The 21,639-nt window shown below is 35.1% G+C and overlaps 2 protein-coding genes across 34 annotated transcripts in view; one reads left to right on the top strand and one right to left on the bottom strand.

Annotated features, from left to right (window-relative positions):
* The window catches only part of RUNDC3B (RUN domain containing 3B), a 180,833-nt gene extending 163,511 nt beyond the window's left edge, over nt 1–17,322 (top strand). For all 24 annotated transcript variants that reach the window (XM_074035589.1, XM_005550325.4, XM_074035600.1 and 21 more), the window contains 2 exons: nt 273–394; nt 14,932–17,322. In XM_074035589.1, coding sequence (XP_073891690.1) covers nt 273–394; nt 14,932–15,077 — 268 coding nt within the window. In that variant the 3' untranslated portion in view covers nt 15,078–17,322. The remainder of the gene's footprint in view (nt 1–272; nt 395–14,931) is intronic.
* Nucleotides 17,323–18,567: 1,245 nt separating this feature from the next.
* Nucleotides 18,568–21,639, bottom strand: part of SLC25A40 (solute carrier family 25 member 40) — a 55,204-nt gene continuing 52,132 nt past the window's right edge. For all 10 annotated transcript variants that reach the window (XR_012432719.1, XR_012432718.1, XM_074035604.1 and 7 more), the window contains one exon: nt 18,568–21,363. Coding sequence is in view for 8 of the 10 variants with exons in the window: in XM_074035604.1 (XP_073891705.1) it covers nt 21,251–21,363 (113 nt within the window). In the remaining 2 variants the exon portion in view is untranslated. The remainder of the gene's footprint in view (nt 21,364–21,639) is intronic.

The following is a 21,639-nucleotide window of genomic DNA, read 5'->3' as shown; positions in this document are numbered from 1 at the left end:
GTAATCAAAAATTGGTATGAAGATTATGTCTGACAAATTGTCTTTTTTTTCCTGTTTTCCAATGGATTAAACAGATATGCTTTGAAAGAGGATAGAGGGAAAGTATGATGGAGGAGATCATACTGAAGCAAAAAATACGAAGCAAAATTTAGGAGAAATGATGGGGAGAATTTTAACCAGAAATTTAACATATTGAAAACCATTAAAGAACCACTCAAGAAATTCTTTTTTTGTGAAAAGAAATTCAAGTAGATTTCATCCTTGCTTTACAGGAAAAGTTATCAAAGTCTTGACCAGTTATCAGCAGAAGTTAGCCTTTCTCAGACTTCACTGGATCCAGGTCAGTCACAAGAAGGAGATGGAAAACAAGACACATTAAATATAATGAGTGAAGGTAAGAAAACAAAGAACTATCTGAAAATTACTCTTTTCCTGCACCATCCATATTTTGGTTGCAGATGATTGCCAGAGAATGATAGTGACATCTCTGTGAATCATGCTGGAAATTAAGCAGCTGTTATGATTAAAAATGGTCTGCCTTTGTGTCTTTCTGGTGTGTGTGTGTGTGTGTGTGTGGCTAACCTTCTCAAAACATTTGTCTTTAATTGTTACCTTCATTTACTCACTTCCTGTACTCTTTTTTTACCCCGCCAATCTGGCTTTTATGTCACTTTAATAAAAGGACTCATCAACGTAATCAGCTATTAACATATTGCAGAGAACTGCTAAAGTCAGTTCTGTCTTATTCCATTAAACTTCTCAGCAGCTTCTGACATAACTGACCACTTTCTCATTCTTGAATCACTCATGGTACTTGGTTTATTGAGTATTTTTTAAATCTTCAGGAACAAACATAAAAGTATTTTTTTTTCCTATTACTGCTTTCAGATGTGCAATATCAGCCTCTCTTCCCTTTGGGTTGCATCTTCCCACATCATTTGGTCAAACTTTTCAGGCTAGTTTGAATTATATGGTCCCACATCAGTTTCTAAGACTCAACCTATTGGTTTTAAAACCAGTCATCTATTCGGTTCAAAGCTCTTTTCTTTCTCTTCTTCAGCATAGGTTAAAGCTGTTACTCCAGCACTTTGGATTGGATGAGTTCACTGGTATGATCTGGTTCTCAGTCTTTTATCTTTCTTTCTTTCCTCTCAGTTTACGACTTCGGGTATATATGAGAGATAGGGGAAGAAAGAGAATCCCCTACCTAAGGGGAACCTGCATTCGCTTAAGCCTCCAATTTTTACCCTGCCTTCTGTCTTGCAATAAGTATTGGCACTATAGCCATTATCCTAGATTCTATTCTTTCTCCTTACAATTACAGTCAATTTATAAACAAGTCCTGTCAGCTCCCATATAAAACATGCTATATACATTTACTCATTATCTTCTCCATTACTACAACCTTAGTCTCTGCCACTTGGAGCAAGCTGCTTGCCCCCTCACAGTCCATTCTCCACGTAGTAATCAGTGACCTTTAAAAACTTAAACCAGAAAATATTGTTAAGTCTGCTTAAAACTCTCCAATGGCTTTCAATGGCAATTAGAATAAAATCCAAACTGCTTTTCCTAGCCTCCTACTTGATCTTGTCCTTGCTAGCATCTGCCTCATTTCATACCATTCTTTTCCTTGGTCTGTGTACCACGGCAAACTGACCTAGGTATTTCTTCAGGCTGGTTCTTACCTGACTGTCTTTGCACTTGCCTTTTCCACTGCCCCAAAGCTTCTTTCTTAAGGCCTTTGCATGGTAGATTCTCTTCAAATGTCATCTTTCTAAAGAAGCTTTCACTGACTGCCATATCATAAATAGCCACCCCCATCCCCATCTCATCCCCAGCCCATCCCAGGCATGCTGTATCATACTGCCATGCATTTTATTATGATTCTTATCTGTAAACCCCCTCTGAACTGTAAGGTTCATGAGGGTAAAAATCTTATCCATCATTTTCACCAGTGTATGACTGGAGGCTGACACATGATGGGCAACTTATTAAACATTTATTGATCAAGTAACCATATAATGACATAGGATGTGAGGAATAAAGTAGAAATTCATTTAACCAGCAGGCTCAGGCAGTGTAAATATTGTGTTGAACTGAATTTTCTGCTTTCTTTAAGTTGTTTGTTGAAATGTTCTCAAAGGGCCTTAATCTATTTTAACATTTTAGTACTTTTTTTAAATAAATCTAATAGTAACTTGGATTCACTGCCATAATCTATAATGTGTATATTTTAAAAGCTAATTCATACTATGAATGAATGTATTTATGATTCTTCATCTAAAAGACATTTATTTAGGATTTTACTCTAATTTTTATTATAGGTATTTTGATATCAACAGGACAAGAGTAATAATGAACATTTTGACACTATAAAAACAACTGTATTGTCTTCAATAACTCAATGTTTAATAGCAGATTAAAAGTTACTTACAGTTTCCATGACCAATTATTTAATAAAACGAGTAAAAATTAACCAAAAATCTACCAACTGCCACCCAACAAAAAGGGGGCTGCATGGTAAACATAATAGACTACAAAAAACTGGTGACCAGGAAGGAAACATGTTCTCATGATGAGTTAGTAAGATTCCTAGAATTCTCAAATCTGATTTTAAAAATTTGGGGAATTTTGGATAGCTGAGGTAATAGCAGTGATGCAGGTTTGAATCAGCATATCCTATAAAAATATAATAAAAGAAAACAAATAAAACCACACAAAACCGAAGCTTTCAGCATAAATAGCAGACACTAAATAAACAAACTTCAAATTGCCTGGGAGTAGAAAAATAAATACCAAATATAAGCAGGCTCTCATGCTCCTGTAACAAGCTGTGAGCACAGGGGTCGAGGAAAAATTAAACTCTGCAAAAGAAGGAATTGGGATGTTTGTGGAAGGCCTAAGATTGATCAAACATCACCTCTAGAAAGATAAAGTCAACCTTAAGTGTGAACATATGAAAACAGCATTCTGGTAAAGTACATGTGGGATGCAGAGAAGCAGTGTTAAGAAGGTAAATTTAAAGCCAGAAAAGCCATACAATAAAAACAAACAACAACAACATACTTTGGCACACTTATTGAAGAATTTACTTGCAGCAGCACTTCTCTGGAGGGGGCACGAGCTGTGGGGAGTCTGTCCCTTGCAGACCTCTGACCCAGCAACGGATGAATAAAGTACACTGACACAGAGATATTCTGCTCTGCCAGTCCAACTGAAGGTCCGAGCTGCTTACAGGCTGTCTGCTGAGTCCTGTGAACAGTTGTGACTGGGCCCTGATCAGCTAGTCAGAGTTGTATTTATTCAGTAAGATTAATTAAAAAAAGCTTGAGTCAACACCATTAGAGGGTAATTGACATTGTGGGCTTCCTGAGTAAAAAGCACTTAAGCACCCAGGGTACATCAAAAGTTAGTCTTAAGATCACATGAGTAAACAAGCTAGCTAGATAAACTACTCTGCCTTTCTTTATTACTATTTTAATTTGTTTAAAGGTAAAGGGATCATACCACCTTTAGCCAGATCTATTACCGAAGTTATGCAAACCTCTGGCCTTCCAAGATTTGTGTCTGTTTCTATAATTCTCTAATATTTTTCCCATCAGCCTGATTGAACCTCAACAGGTACTCTTGAATTTAAAATTTCATAAACCATCCAAATCAAATAGCCCTTTCCATAGAAATCCTGAGGAGCAAACACACTGTCTATGCAAAACTATTTTTTTCTTTCTTTAAAATTGAGTATTTTTTTATTTTTATTTTTTTAAATTTTTTATTTCCATAGGTTATTGGGGAACAGGTGATGTTTGATTACATGAGTAAGTTCTTTAGTGGTGATTTGTGAGATTTTGGTGCACCCATCACCTGAGCAGTGTACACTGCACCCAATTGTAGTCTTTTATCCCACACCCCCTTCCCACTCCTTTCCTCTGAGTCCCCAAAGTCCTTTGTGTCATTCTTATGCTTTTGCATCCTCATAGCTCAGCTGCCACTTATGAGTGAGAACATACAATGTTTGGTTTTCCATTCCTGAGTTACTCCAGTTAGAGTAATAGTCTCTAATCTCATCCAGGTTGCTACAAATGCCATTAATTCATTCCTTGTTATGACTGAGTAGTATTCCATTATATATATATACCACAGTTTCTGTATCCACTTGTTGACTGATGGGCATTTGGGTTGGTTCTACCTTGCAAAATTAATTTTTTTTTTTTTTTTTTTTTTTTGAGACGGAGTCTCGCTCTGTCGCCCAGGCTGGAGTGCAGTGGCCGGATCTCAGCTCACTGCAAGCTCTGACTCCCAGGTTCACGCCATTCTCCTGCCTCAGCCTCCCGAGTAGCTGGGACTACAGGCGCCCGACACCTCGCCCGGCTAGTTTTTTTTTTTTGTATTTTTTAGTAGAGACGGGGTTTCACCGTGCTAGCCAGGATGGTCTCGATCTCCTGACCTCGTGATCCACCCGTCTCGGCCTCCCAAAGTGCTGGGATTACAGGCTTGAGCCACCGCGCCCGGCCCTGCAAAATTAATTTTTAAAAATCACATAAATTGAGAACAATAATTAAGCCGATGAACTTCACTGCCCAGGAAAGCAATACTGAAGCAGGAAAAAAAAATGTTATAAAACCATATAATTTTCATATCCTATTAAAGTAACTTTTAAAATTGATACATAATGGATATACATATTTTGGGGGGTACATGTGATAATTTGATACTTTCATAAAATCATATAATTGTATTAAATATCCTCCAACAAGCAATTAGTCATAAGACAGAAACATTTCAAATTGGAAATCAAAACCTAAGAACATCAGTGTCCAAGAAGAAATGATGTGTCATGTGAGGAACCCAGTGGGAGATGATTTCATTATTGGGGTGAGTCTTTCCCGTGTTGTTCTCATGATAGTGAATGAGTCTCACAAGATCTGATGGTTTTAAAAAGGGGAGTTTCCCTGCACAAGCTCTCTTATCTGCCACCATGTGAGATGTGCCTTTCACCTTCTGCCATGATTGTTAGGCATCCTCAGCCACGTGGAACTGTGAGTCCATGAAACCTCTTTTTTTTGTAAATTGCCCAGTCTTGGGTATGTCTTAGCAGTATGAAAGTGGACTAATATAGTAAATTCGTAACAGTAGAGTGGGGCACTGCAGAAAAGATACCCAAAAATGTGGAAAGGACTTTGGAACTGGGTAACAGGCAGAGGTTGGAACAGTTTGGAAAGCTCAGAAGAAGATAGGAAAATGTGGAAAAGTTTGGAACTTCTTAGAGACTTGTTGAATGTCTTTGACCAAAATGCTGATAATGAGATGGACAATGAAATCCAGGCTGAAGTGGTCTCAGATGGAGATGAAGAACTTGTTGGGAACTAAAGCAAAGGTGACTATTGTTATGTTTTAGCAAAGAGACTGGCAGCATTTTGCCCCTACCATAGAGACTTCTGGAATTTTGAACTTGAAAGAGATGATTTACGGTATCTGGTGGAAGAAATTTCTAAGCAACAAAGCATTCAAGAGTGATTGGGTGCTGTTAAAGGCATTCAGTTTATAAGGGAAAGAGAGCATAAAAGTTCAGAAAATTTGCAGCCTGACAATGTGGTAGAAAAGAAAATCCCATTTTCTGAGGAGAAATTCAAGCCAGTAGAGATTTGTATAAATAACAAGGAGCTGAATGCTAATCCCCCAAGACAATGGGGGAAATATCTCCAGGTCATGTCAGAGGTCTTCATGGAAGCTCTTCCCACCACAGGCCTGGAGGCCTCAGAGTAAAAAATGGTTTCATGGGCTGGGCCCAGGATCCTTGTGCTGTATGCAGACTAGGGACTTGATGCCCTGTGTCACAGTTGCTCCAGCTGTGGCTGAAAGAGGCCAACATAGAGCTTGGGCTGTGGCTTCAGAGGGTGCAAGCCCCAAGCCTTGGCAGCTTCCATGTGGTGTTGAGCCTGCAAGTGCACAGAAGACAAGAATTGGAGTTTGGGAACCTTTGCCTAGATTTCAGAAGGTGTAAAGAAATACCTGGATGCCCAGGCAGAAGTTTGCTGCCAGGGGTGGGACCCTCATGAAGAACTTCTGCTAGGGCAGTGCAGAAGGGAAATGTGGGATCAGAACCCCCACACAGAGTCCCTACTGGGGTACCACCTAGTGGAGATGGGAGAAGAGGACCACTGTCCTCCAGATCCCAGAATTGTAGATCCACTGACATCTTGCATCATCCACCCAGAAAAGCCACAGACACTCAGCACCAGCCTGTGAAGACAGCCAGAAGCGAGGCTGTACTCTGCAAAACCACAGGAGTAGTGCTGCCCAAGACCATGGAACCCATCCCTTGCATCAGCATGACCTGGATGTGAGAGATGGAGTCAAAGGAGATCATTTTGGAACTTTAAGATTTGTCTGCCCTGCTGGATTTCGGACTTGCTTGGGGTATGCAGCCCCTTTGTTTTGGCCAATTTCTCCCATTTGGAACAGCTGTATTTACCCACTGCCTGTACCCTCATTGTATCTAGGAAGTAACTCACATGCTTTTGATTTTACAGGCTCATAGGTAGAAGGAACTTGCCTTGTCTCAGATGACATTGGACTCTGGACTTTTGAGTTAATGCTGAAATGAGTTAAGACTTTGGGGGACTGTTGGGAAGGCATGATTAGTTTTGAAATGTTAGACATGAAACTTGGGAAAGGCCAGAGGCAGAATGATATGGTTTGGCTGTCCCCACTGAAATCTCATCTTGAATTGTAACACTCACAATTCCCACATGTTATGGGAGGAACCTGGTGGGAGGTGATTGAATTATGGGGGCAGGACTTTACAGTACTTTTCTCATGATAGTGAATGAGTCTCACCAAATCTGATGGTTTTAAAAAGGGGAGTTTCCTGCATAAGCTCTCTTCTCTTGTCTGCTGCCATGTGAAATGTGCCTTTCACCTTCCACCATGATTGTGAGGCTTCCCCAGTCACGTGGAAGTGTGAATCCATTAAACCTCTTTCTTTTGTAAATTTCCAAGTATCAGGTATGCCTTATCAGCAGTGTGAAAATGGACTAATACAAGGTATCTAAAGAAGAATGGATTTGAAATAAAACTTAATCTAAAGCATTGAAGAAAAATGGGAAAACCACCAAGAGAATGAAAGTGAGATAAAGAAAGAAGTAAAATGAGTTATGAAGTGGTTGAATTGGAAGACAATAATATCAAATTTACATGTTTATAGAGTTACTGGAGAAGATAAAATAGTGGAACAGAACTAATACCAAAATCTATCATTCAAGAAAAATGTTTGGAAGTAAATGAAGACATAATATACAAATTGAAAAATCTAACCAAGTACTAAAGAAAATGTACCTGAAGTAATCACCTACAAGACAAATTCTACTAAAATTATTACATAGTAACAATAATGAAAACATACTGATGACTTCCAGGCAAAATGATGAAACAAACTAGAAAGGGAGAAAAGAATGAGGTTGGCATTAGATTTGTCTACTTGTATAAAGGTAACAACTAGAACTAAAATACAAACCTTCCTAAATACATAATTTTTTTTAAAAAAGAGCAACTTTGTCATCTAGAAAGAGAAACAGCAAATTTAACAAAGAAAAATAATTTGTCACAGCAGAAAGACTATCAAAAGAAATTAATGAAATGGCAAACAACATATACCAAGGAGAGAAACAGTAAATATAACTATATACATAAAATTACAACAAAATCATGATTTATTCTGAATGGTTAAATATAAAGGAATAGACAAATGTGTAACAGGCAAATAAAAATGCAAAGAAGGGGCCAGGCATGGTGGCTTATGCCTGTAATCCCAACACTTTGGGAGACTGAGGTGGGCAGATCACTTGAGGTCAGGAGTTCGAGACCAGCCTGACCAACATGGTGAAACCCTGTCTCTATTAAAAACACAAAATTAGCTAGGTGCGGTGGTGGGCCCCTGTAATCCCTTCTACTGGGGAGGCTGAGGCAGGTGAATTGCTTGAACCTGGGAGGCTGAGATTGCAGTGAGCTGCTGTGCCACTGTACTCCAGCCTGGGTGCTAGAGTGAGACTCTGTTTCAAAAACAAACAAAAAAAACAAACAAAACCAAAAAACACAAAGAAAGCAGGGTGGCAACCCTTATATCAGATGGGTAGATTTTAAACCAAAATGCATTAAACATTATAAGGAAAGATATGTTTAAATGCTAAAAACACAATTAAGATATAATAGGATTATACAACAAATAATGACATCCCCCTTTATATAAGGAGACATAGATAGAAATCCAGTGACAGTTGGAGACTTATACTATTCTCAGTATAAGACAAATAGACAAAAAAGAATATAATACACCTAAACAACATAATCACTAGGGTATATCTTATGCTCTATGGAACTTTATAACCTGAAAATAGATAATATACCTTCTTCTTAAGTACAGATAGAACAGTCCCAAAAATGCTCAGAAGTTAGCTCATAAAGAAAACATAAGCTTGGTGCAGTGATGCATGCCTGTAATCCCAGCTACCTAGGAGGGTTGTTTGAGCCCAGGAGTTAGGTGCAGGGCTTGGGTGAAACAAAGTGTTCTCCCTTGGCCAGGGTTGCTCAGTGGAAAGGTGAGTCACAGAGGGAGGCTCTCTGCCCCTCTCTCCTACTGGGGCTTTACTCACTTTTATCAGCAAGGGGCTGTTTGACTGCATTCTCTCCTAGGGTGTCTTTCATGATTCTGGTGGATTCCTGTTTTCCATACTGAATTAAAGCCCACAGAGTTGCTCTTTATGCACTATCTTGCTATTTCCAAGTGGCTGAGGCATGCTAAAAGCCTCTAATCCACCATCTTAGAACAAAAAAAGAAACTGAAATAAAGAATTTCTAAAAAAGCAAGGACAATGAAAAGTCTGCACATCAGATATTATGGGATTTACTTCAAGCAATGAGCTGAGGAAATTTATAACTTTTATTTATGTTTATCAATAAACATGTAAGAAGATAAATGAATTCCCCAGTTCAAAAAGCAAGAAAAAAAGAAAAACAGAGTAACCAAAAACACAAGGAAATAATAAAGATAAAATTGCCACTAAATGCAAAAGGAATAGAAAAATAGATCTAAATAAATCTGTTTTTAATTAACAAATTAGACACACAGCTAATTTAATCATAAAATGGAGAACAAATAAAAATAACAAATGGGGAAATGATCACTGAAAAAGAAGTAATTTAAAACTCATTAAATGAGACTACTTTGCAAACTTCTCTGCAAATAAATATGAAAACTTAGATGAAACAGTTTCCTGCATAAATATACTTTACCAAAATTGGACACACTAGAGGTAGAAATCTTAGGCAGGCCAATTTCCAGAAAAGAAATAGAGAAAATTATTAAAGAACTACTCCACAGAAAAGCACCAGGCTCACCTGGTTTCTCAGGGGACTTCTACGTAATTGTCAAAGACCAATATTCATAGTGTCTCATAAATTATTATTCCAAAGCATAAAAAATGAAGAAAATTTTTATAATTCTTTTAGGAAATAGATATAACCTGATAAATACAGTATGAAAAAGAAAAATTATAGACCAACATCACTTATGGATATTAATTTAAAAGTTCTAAATAATATGAGAGTGAAGATAATTTAGCAACTGATAAAAAATGATACCCCACGACAAAGTGAATTTATTCCAGGAATATGATGTTCCATAATGTGACTCAATAAATGGAAATCCATTAATGTAATATACCATATTAATAGAGCTGAGATAGAACAGGCTACTTCCACAGATGCCAAAAAAACCTTCGGCAGAATCCAACACTTACGTACGTGATAAAGACATTCAAGAACCAAGAATTGAAGAATGCTTTCTTTCCATGAATATATGTGTCTGTGTGTCTATCTTTTTCCTAAAGCTAGCATATTACTTAATGGGGAAACATTTAGATCAGGAACAAAGTAAAGATACCCATTGTTTCCACCACTTTTTAATATTATACTACAGGTATTAGCTAACGCATGTAGGGAAGAAATTTCACAACATGAGAATTGGATTTTTGCAGATGGTTTCATGAGCCTGGAAAACATTTGAGAAGTAATACACTAATTTAAACAATAAAAGTAGTCCTGAAAAGTAGCAGGACATAAAATTATCACACAGAAATCAATAGCCTTCACATAACCAGTGAGATAATCCAGTGGTAGGAGAAAAGACAACTTGAAGTAGCAACATAGAACATGAAATATTGAGACTCAGCACATTTCTTGTCAAATTTATTCCTGTATGAGGAAAACTGTAAAACATTCTTGAGACTCAAAAGTAAACAAGCAAATTGCAAGAAATACGTTGTGAGTTCTCTCTAATTTAAAATTAACACAATCCTACATATGCATTTACTTTCTAATTCTGCATTCATTTATCTAGGAATTTACCCTGAAGATAATCAAGGCAAAAATATGTATGCACAAGGTTATTATGCTATGGTTAGTATTCCTTCATATACTGCACTTTTCCCTGAATACATATCACATTTTAAGGAATTTCTCTAGCTACCTCCTTTTTAAAATTTAACTTTCTACTTTGAGATAATTACATTCTCATGTAAGTGGAACAAATAGTACAGAGAATGGTACTGGATGTATCCTTAACCCAATTTACACCAGTATCATAGCCATGATCTTGAAATTAACCCAACCACTCATTTCATTCAGATTTACATGTACACAATGAGTGTGGTTAGTTCTGTGCTGTTTTAGCACACATGTAGTTTTGTGTACAAACCACCAAATCAAGACAGAATAGTACCACAAGGATCTCTTGTGCAGCCCTTTTGTAACTACATCCATAAACTCTCCAGCCCTATCCTATCTGTGCCATCCCTAATCTATGCAAACTCTTAATTTGTTCTTCATTACTGTAATTTTGTCATTTCAAGAGTGCTATATAAATCATACAGTATATATAACTACTATATATATGTATATGTATATATTTTAGACATATAGTATATAGACTGTTGGGATTGGCTTTTTCCACTGAGCACACTTCTGTTGAGATCTATCCAAGTTGTATCAATACTTCCTTTTAAAATATAATCCACTTATATAACATAATATTCACCATCTTAAAGTGTACAGTTCAGTGGTGATTAGAACATTCACAGTTTGTACAGTCATCACTCCCCACCCAAAAGAAGGCCTGTACCTGTTAGTACTCAGTTCCAATTTACCCTTCCTTATCTCCTGGCAACTGCTAATCTACTTTCTGTCTCTAGATTTGTCTGTTCTGAACATTTTATATAATGGAATCATACACTATTATGAATAATGCTGCTATGAAGATTCATGTACAAGTTTTTATATGAACATATGTCTATTTCTCTTGGGTATACACCTAGGAATGGAATTGACTGGATCATATGTTTGACTATTTGAGGAACTGCCAACCTGTCTCCCAAAGTGGCTGCACCATCTTACAGTTCCATCAGCAATGTATGAGGCTTTCAATTTCTCTGCATCCTTACCAACACTTGTTACTGTCTATTTTTTTATTATAGCCATCCCAATGGGTAGAAGTAATATCTGATTGTGGTTTTGATTTGCATTTCCCTAATGAATAATGATGTTGAGAGTCTTTTCATGTGCTTATTGGCCATATATGTATCAGCTTTAGAGAAATGTTTATTCAAATCCTTTGACCATTTTAAAATCACATGGCTATCCCTTATATTGATGAGTTGTAGTAATTCTGTATGTATAATCTGGATATCAGATCCTTATGTGTGATTTGCAAATATATTCTCGATTTTGGTATCTTTTCACTTTCTTGCTAGTGTCTTTTGACTCCCAAAGTTTTTAATTTTGATGAAGTCCTATTTATCTAGTTTTTCTTTTGGTTACTTGTGCTTTTGGTGTCGTATCTAAAAAATTTTTGCCAAATCAAAGGTCATGCAGATTTATACCTGTATTACCTTCTAAGAATTTTATCATTTTAGCTCTTTTACTTTCAAGTCTTTGATGCATTTTGAGTTAATTTTTGAATACTGTGTGAGCTAAGGATCCATCTTCATTCTCTTGTACATGGATATCCAGTTGTCCCACTTTATTTTTCGAAAGGGAATTCTTGGCGAGTCTAAAACCCTACTGAGTCATTCATGGCTCCTGTCACCTAACATTTTGCTATCACCAAGTCCTACCACTTTGACTTTCTTAAGATTTCGCTGTCTGTTCTATTGTCTGTATCCCTTCTACTACCAACTGGTTCAGGCAACTGCCATAGACTTCGTATTTGTTTCCCTGTGTCCGTTTTCTTATTTATATCCTTCAAAATCACGCTTCACAAAGCCTTCAAGTATTGAAAATACAAGCTAAACACGTAATCCCCTATGTAAAAGGTTTTATGGATTCCCTTCTATACAAGAGTGTGACCAAGAAGGTAGTCTGAATTCAGAGGACTTGATTTCATTTATTTCTTCTTACTATGTATATGGCCCTCTTGGCCACATATTTCTCCCCATCTGCAAAATGAAGATACTTACAGATCTTCATGGGATTTTTCATGATTAAGAAACTCATGTAAAGCACTTAACACAGGGCCTGGATTGTAGTTATCAATAAATATTAGTTACTGTTATCAGTTTATATTGTTAAATATTTTGTTGTTGACACTTGGGCAAAATCAGAGTAACTCTCTTCTCTCAGCTATTTTGGGTACTTGTAAAATAAGAATGAGTTTGAAATCTCAAGATATCAAAAAACTTAGCCTCTTTATTTTCTATCCAAATTGTAATAAATAATATTAGATGGCATTAATAATATTAAAGGCCACCCCGGCTTCAACACTCTACTTAGGAGATTTCATTTTTATTTGCAAACGACCCAGCAAATTTGGGCTTCTCCACTTTATTGTAGGGGCAAACCCAGAAGGATTTGTCCATGACTGGGTATCTACTTTAAAGGGGAAACATGTCTGACTCCTTTTGCCATCTCTCTTCAGGCAGGAATTTGTCATACTGAGTTGCAGTAAAAAAGAAAAAAACCAAAATCCATTACTTTTTTGAAGCAGATTCAGGGGTAGGTCCCCCTTTGTTATTTAATAGGAATATTCAACTGAAAGCTGGCCCAATTTTGGACAGATTTCTTACCGTAATTTAGAAGACAGATGCTGTTTGTTGCATTATGTGTAAATTATCTTCTGAGAAAGGGGAACACAGATCTTAATTGCAAAATGCCTCTCATTTCTCAAGTCACACACACACATCACTTGTATGACAGTGCTAGAAAGCATCAGATCTATGTAGAAATTTTAAGGTCCTCCATAAACAAAACAATATTTTGAGGAAAAAAATTGGAGGGATGAAAAATTTTGGAAATAGTGGTGATGAGTGCACAATAGTGTGAATATAATTCATGCCACTGAATTCTACATTTAAAATGGCTAAAATAGTAAACTGTATGTTTTATATATATATACACACACACATACATATATATATATATTTGCCACAATTAAGTAAATAGTTATACACGTATACATAATCAGCAGTTTCAGCAACTTTAAAAAGTTTCAAGGTCAGTAATTGAGTAGAAATTTGAAGAAACTATCCAAAGCAGTTGAGCCCCTGGGGCTTTTAGCAAAAACTCCAGAGAGGTTATTTTGGCCTGAAGTGAGTCTCAAAGCTTAAACATTAAAAGGATACTTAGAACACACAGACTTTTTCATCCTAACATAATATGATAAACAATTTAAATCTGAATGTAACAACTACTGTTCCATATCTTTTCCTAATACCATTACATGTTCCTGTATTTTACTGGTCAAAAAAACTGAAGTTAATTGGCATAGCCTATTATTTTCTGGTATCTGTTCCGATTTCAAAGGAAAGAAACAGGCTCAGAGAAGATGCCTTGCCCAGAGTCATACATTTAAAAAGAATATAAGAGCTATATTGAGTACAAATGCAGTTCCACTGATTCATCATTCATTAATTATATAGATACTTGAACATCTGCTGTGTCCTAGGCACTGGGGATATAATGAACACCACAATGTCTATATCCTTTCTCAAAGATATTATTACAGTCTAATAAAGGTAGGAGTTGCCCCACAGTTATCATACAGTATGACAAGGTGGGGTAAGTACAAAGGACTATGGGAGTATTTCACAGGGCTGTTTAAAACAATATGTAATATTCAGAAACATCTGATATTTGGCTCAGCTTAACTTCTATAACTGTGTAAAGCCTAAGTTTTCCATCTTCTTTGGAAACCTCCTAATTATTCAGTCATTAGCCTTTCATAGCCCCAAGCCAGCCACATAGCCAGTTGCATCACACTGCAGCACACTGAGGCAGACTGCAGGTTGAAACTTACCCAGTTTGGAAAGAACTTGTTTTACCCCAGCCATGGAAACAGGTGTACTCATTCCTCCTTCATGGGTCTACTGAAATTCAACACTTAACATTAGGTTCCTGATGCATAGTGGATACTGAATAAATGTTTACTAAATGAATAAAGTCTCCCCAAATCAAGCCTTCCTATTGAGTTGGGGCAGTCCCAACCAGCTTCCACCTTCTTCTAATATATTGCTGTAACAAAATACGGATTTCCTGGTATTTCTGTGGCCTGGGGACTGTTAACTGTTACTTCAGTTTAGATTTTTACTAACTGGACATAACCATGTTCTCCAAAAAGGTAAATATTTTATTGTTGCTTTAAAACTTGGTATCTCAAACTTCCATATCTAGAACCTTTATGAGCAGCACAAATAATCTTTTATAATGTTTAAGGGTGATGTTGAAACCGCCAAAAAAGCAAAGACACTGAGATCTAGATCTTTGACTTAATAGTTACATATATTTGCAATATCTTGTAAACTATGGAAATTTCTAATGGTTTTAGGATCTTATTTGTATCATTCTTGAAGGGCAATTAATTATTTGCTATTTAATTGTAATTTTCAGGTAAAGAAGATACTCCCTCATTACTTGGCCTCTGTGGATCTCTAACGTCAGTGGCAAGTTACAAGTCTCTAACAAGCTTAAAATCTAATGACTACCTTGCAAGTCCTACAACAGAGATGACAAGTCCAGGCCTAACTCCATCCTGAAAATGTTTATGTAAAAGCCAAAAGTTTTTATGTTGTAAATGTTTAATTTACATATGTTTGACTGCTGGGAAGACCTTTGAAATTTTATATTGTTCTGGTACATGTCTGAAAGTCTATTGCTTAGAGAGAATCCACTCCAGATAAGAGATTTTGAGTGAAAAACAATGATCCCGCCATTTTTCAGTTTTAAAATTCTTATATTTGTCATTGAGAAAGTTCAGAAAGGAATAGGCTTTAAAACAAAAAAACTTTCAAAGATCCACCAAATAGTTCATAGCAAATTGTACATATTGTTCAGCTGATTTTTATATATTTAAATATACCTTAGTGGCCAGAGACTGACTTCAAAGGTTTATTCCAGAGACTTAAGCTAAGTATTTTTTCATTCTTTCAGATTTTCAAAAAAAAAAAGTTAATTTCATTTTTTCATTAATTTCTTCGTAAGTTCTATGCTTTAAATGCCTTGTTTTTAATATCAGGGGAAGGTTCTCAGCTGCATTCTCACAGTGGCTTATTCAGTTTTTCTTTAATATTTACCATTTGGTATCAACTCAACATTCCACTTAACATTTTATAATTTCCATAGGAATGTGTCTGTTTTGGTAGTTACTGACTTAATTTGTTAGTGCCACAAGGAAAATATTTTACAGCATTTTATGCCATTTAGGTAAAATGAATAAACTGTTTTTCAAGATTTTCTTAAAAGATTATCAATTTAAAAATATGATCAAGTATGCCTCAAATACTAGACATATTTCAAAATGTAGAACAAACGTTGAAAAATTGTTTTGCCAGGAAAGAGTTCAAGTTCAGTTAAGGATTTGAGAGGCTTTTAAACAAGGATCAATAGGGTAGTTATCATACTTGATTAATATATGTCTGATATTCAGTGCTGGTTCTTTTTCCTGTTTGTGCAACAATGAAGTGTGTCATGTGTTTTATAGCCTCTAGCATTAATCACACAATAATCTCATTTTAAAACATTTAAATGTTAAAAAATCCCCACACTTATGTACAGGTAAAATTAGTTTTTTTAAAACAAACAAAAAGTTGTAATCTGTACTTTCATTTCTTTTGGAATTTTTGAAACAGCTACATTAATTCCTAAAAATCCCGCCATACTGAAAATGTATGGCGTGTATTTTCTATAGTAAGTAATATGAGGAAAACATGATTAGCTGTGCCAAAGAAATTTTATACATTGTTTACATGATGAGGCCACAGTACTTATTGGGGACTTCATATGGTATTTTTGTTTATTGAGAAGAGTCAAGAACCGACGTTACCACATTCATTCTTTGTGTTAGAAATGTAGGAGTGTGGTAGTTTTCTGCAAAATTTACAGCTTAGTCTCATAATTTGGAATTTAAGATAGTAAGTAGTAACAAGGCAAGTCTTATATGTAAGACAGTCAAACAGTGTCACTTCGGGGACAAAGGCCTGGAAGCCCTTAAAATAAGTTATCTTAGATGTGCCAGAACATATTCAGAGCTTTATTCCTTTAGCTTAAGGCTTTAATACTTGTAGAAATGCAAATATTCTTGAGAAATGACACATTTTTGTTCTCAGTTTCTCAATTCTGTATACCTGATTGTGAGTGAAGTATCCAAAGCAGGTTTTCATCAGCTTGGGGGATGGAAGGTAGGTATAATAGGACAATGGAAACTTTGGGAGAAGGGAGTGAGGAAATGGATAAGGAGAAATTTCAAAATTTTAGCCCGGACTTGAGCACTATTGCTGCTTTCCTATGAACTATCAGAATGTTTAAATGCTTTATCATTCATGGTCCACTCTCAACTAACATTTATTATCCTTTAGTAATTAAACAGTGGTTTTACATACATTTTTATAATGTAGAAGGAAATTCAAGATTCCATAATCATAAAATTTTTCAGATCTGTCTAATGTATAATTTGTGCATCTTAACATGCTGCTAAATGCAGATTTAAACATTACATCGGAGGATCATGACTTTTCCTCCTTTCTTGGAGATCTTGGTGTAAAATTCATCTGCTGTTATTAAATCAGGTTTCTACACAGTTCATTTCACACTAAAGGTAGTTACTGTTTGCATGAAGAAACATGTATGTCTCAATCTTTAATTTTAGTTTGGTAGTGTTTACTGTTCACCCACCCCTCTTACCTCCAAAAGAATGCTGAATTATACGCCAATATTTCCATGTGTATTCTGTTGCCTTGATGCATACTATACTTGTTGCATGTATATTAAACATTTTGTACTATGCACTGGTGGTCTTATTTTGACAAAAAGTTAACTGATTTAACTTGCACACTAAACTTTTGTTTCAGCAAATGTGGTAAATATATATTGTTTCACACCTAAAATACTAACATGAAAATGGAATCGGAGAAATCCTTATTCCAACTCACGTCAAGTTAAATATCCTATTTTTAAAAAGTAACATGATATGCTTTAGAATACACATCTATTGAATCAGTACAGTTTAGTAGTGGTTCTGGCAGTGTTACTGATTTAATTATAAAATAGTCATGTTTGCTTTCTTTGTAAGAATCATCACTATCTTCTTGGCACCTATGAGATGGCATCAGGATGATGTAAGCATTAAATAAAATCATATATAAAAGTTCTAAAGAGATAAATGCCAAATGCAAGCTACTAATTATGATTGGCAGAAAAAGTAAATCATAAGTTAGTTGTTAAATCATTAGATTTACATACAGTTTTTAAGTGGTTATAAATGTGTCCCAAATTTACAACTTAGAAAACTGATTTGTTAAAGTTCCTATCATTAGATGAAATGTCCAGATTTTGCTAAACATATTGGATTACCGCTTAAGCGTCACAAGACTGTGGTTCATTCTGCTCTTCTGAAAGCAAAGCAGCTTCGATTTGGTTTTAGCATTTGTCATTTTAACTGATGACAGGAAAGGGAAGATAAAATTACCTCTTTTTCATTATGGTACATTTAAAAAGTGTATTTTAATACAAACCAAAACTTTTAGATTTCTAACACAGATCACCTTATCATAAGCCCCATTTTCCATACTGCTAGTTATCTTTCCAAAACCCAAGTCTAACTGTTACAACTGTGCCGGAAAGTTTTTCCTAGGCTTCCCATGGCCTTCTTGTTCCTCCTTTAGCACACAAGGCCTTTGACTACATTTCCAGTCTGATCTCTTACCACATTTCCATGTATACATTTTGTTCAAGCCATATGGACTAAATTCCACTGCCTTACTGAGACTCCCACTTCCCTGTGTATTTACTAATTGGATTGCCTGTCAGTCCAACTCTTAGGTTTCCTGACCACTCCCCTTCTCTGCCCCCAGGCTGAGTGAACAACTCCCCATATTTATTTCCCATGACTCCCTTTGCATGCTTCTAGCAATCAGTCATAGCTCTGAAACCTCCTGTGGCCAGTAACAATATCTGAAATGTCTTGTCTCCAGTGCTTTTTTTATACTGCCTACTACAAAAAATGTCCCAATAAATGCTGACAGATTAAAATAATATAAAAGCAGTAATCTTTTATTTAAAAAGTTCATCTTAGAAGAAAATTCAAAAGGGATACAATAAACTTGTCTACACCCCAAACACTTGTGCCCAAGACAAAAAGAGGGAAGAATTTGTTTTTAATTTTAAGTTCAGGGGTACATGTGCAGGTTTGTATATAGGTAAAGTTATGTGTCGTGGGGGTTTATTGTACAGATTATTTCATCACCCAGGTATTAAGCCTAGTACCCATTAGTTATTTTTCCTGTCCCTCTCCCACCTCCCACTCTCCACCCTTTGACAGACCCCAGTAGATGTTGTTCCAAGAGGGAACATTTTTAAAAACACATGCAGTTAAATAACCATTGTGAATAGTTTTCCTAGAAAAAGAAGAAAAAAAATTGCCTTTTTAAAAAAGTAAAACATGTACTACATTAAAGGTTGCAATCATCTAATATTTAAAATTAAAGATGTTCCTTCTTAAAATTTTACATTTAATCAACTAAATGTTTATGTTAGAAAATGTAACGTTAATAGAATAAAAGCTGTTTGAGAAACATCACCAAGAACACTGTTGTGGCGCATGTTTACAAATATTGCAATTCCTGCAACATATGTATTGAAAAGTCTGGAAAGCCCATATGGCTGAGAGTTAAATTTGAATACTGACGTAAAACCTGGGAATATTCATCGTGCCAATTATGGTTCAATTATTTTATCAGACAGAAATCTGGAAACAAATTAAAATTTTAAAATTTTAGCTATTCCATGGACTGAATTTTTCTAGGTACTATTTTAATACAAATTAAGTTATTATGGCAAAATTCTGAACCCTTTTTGGTTCAGAATTCTAAAAGTATTAATGTTTCTTTACCTCTTAAGTATAAAGAAAGCTTCAATTCAGCCTTCTTTTCATCCAGATACATTGCATGTAGTATGTGTTAGAAAAACTACTAGGCATTTAGATTTACTTATATTACTTTATTCATAAGTAAGAATTTTCCTAAGTGCAGTGAGGGGTAGGAGACATGGAAACCTTTCTCATACTTATAGGTGATATTAAACTGAAATATGTAACTGCCTTTTGGGAACAGTATTAAGTTTTTCTGCTTTTTTTCTATGAATTAGCCTTAAGCATAGCAAAACTAAGATAAATTTAAATTTAATATTGTTAGAGAGCACTGTTCAAGATAAACTTTCATATATATATCACAGTACAGCATTATACAATGATTCTATATAAAAATATTTAGAAGCACAGTGATGATTTTAAGAAGGCATAAACATTTTAATGAAATATAAGAAAGTCATGAATATTTATATAGATATGTTGCAAATTTAAGGTAAATCAACATAGGATAAAATAAACAGAAGATTACATGCAAACCCTATATACTTTATTTCTGGTGTTATACTTTCCTACTATAGTACAAAATCAATTAGTTCCTCTACCAGCACTAAAGACTTGTCATCTATTCATTTTAGGAGAGGAAAAAAAAATGCTTCACATTTTCCTAAAATAAAGACTGCAATAAAGTGCTGTTTTCTTTTTAAAGGATATAGATCCTAAGAATATAAAACTAAAGTATAAAAAATGAATAGCATTTCTTTTCCTGCCATCATATCCTTTCTTATCTCATTCCTACATACAATGAATGATAAGCTAAAGTATTTAGACATGTACGGTGACTGAAAGCAATGTCTTCAAGTAAACAGCTTCTTGTTTAGCCTCTTACTCTACCATACTTAGTGTAAAAATCAAAGGATATTTTAGAAATATTTTGTAACTATTATTGTAGCAATAATGTCTTGTTAGAACAAGACAATAAAAATGACCTAGAGAATTCCGTGAACAATGATACTTGGATTACAAGATGGCTAAAAATCAGAGGCTATTCCTGTATGCAAACTATTTTTACCAGTCTAAATACTATGTAATTTACCACTGAACACCCAAGTTTGGCTGAAGTGAACATTTGCTACTATCAGTAAAAAACTCCCTTTCTTACAGGAACAGCAGAAATAAAGACATTTAGTCATCAAAAATGGCACAATGTACATCACACAAATGATTATATTATGGTTCATAAGGAGAACAGCCACAATTTTGATCAAAGAAATCTTAATACATGTGAAGCCTTAAAACAGCAACATGGCAGGGAGGGACAGGGAGGCGGGAACCTAATGCATTTGAATTAAAGGAAACAGGCAATATTTGGTCAATGTCAACAATGCTATTTAACGACTGCCTTACCTACTTTACTGAAATACAGAAATACCTATGTACATGATTTAAATGTGCACAAGACTTGGGCTTTTTTCTAGACTACGTACATCATTCAGCACACAATTCAAAAAGTTGTTGTGTATCCGACACACTCCCAATAAGATGATGTTACACTGAAACATATAATATTAAACTCGCAGAGATTGCTTTTGATGCTAAGGAGTAATTTGTCTTATTTTTACAAGAATGCTAAATGGTGGTGATTTCTAGAATATTTTTTTCTGTATCACCAAAAATAGGATAAAATTTATTTTAAAATTATGGTTTAGAGGTAGAGCTGAAATCATTTATTTAAATTATAGGAAAGAAAGACTTAAAATCATTGTAAGAGAATAATGGTGAAAAACATTCTTGCCTAAGAGTCTCCATCTTCTTTGGTTATAGTTGTTGTTTCAAGTTGAAACAGCATCACTAGTACTGCTGCCTTCGAACATTTTGTTTCTGGAAAAAAGCCTTTCCAAATTCATAAGTACTGATCATAATGGCACAAGCAGGAGCAATTTTAATTAAGCGAGGAATTAGGCCTGAAAAAGAATAGGAATAATCAAAACAAATATTTTTTCCTTACCTTATTTTTAAAACTATAATTTTTTGGCTTTATTCTGATAATGTTCAAATTAAATGAATATGTTAAAATCCATAAATTGGTAGAAAAGACTGCACCTCCAACAACCTCACTTCAATCCATATTACATTATAGAGAAATTTTTATCTTACTGATAGTAAATCTGTTATTTAATGTTTATTTTAATTTATAATACAGATATTTAAGAGAAAATAAACATAGTATGTTACCTATA

Source organism: Macaca fascicularis, chromosome 3, assembly GCF_037993035.2.
Source record: "Macaca fascicularis isolate 582-1 chromosome 3, T2T-MFA8v1.1".
In the NCBI taxonomy this organism is placed as follows: domain Eukaryota; kingdom Metazoa; phylum Chordata; class Mammalia; order Primates; family Cercopithecidae; genus Macaca; species Macaca fascicularis.
Note: the sequence above shows the minus strand (reverse complement) of the source record. Positions and strands in the feature narration are given on the sequence as shown.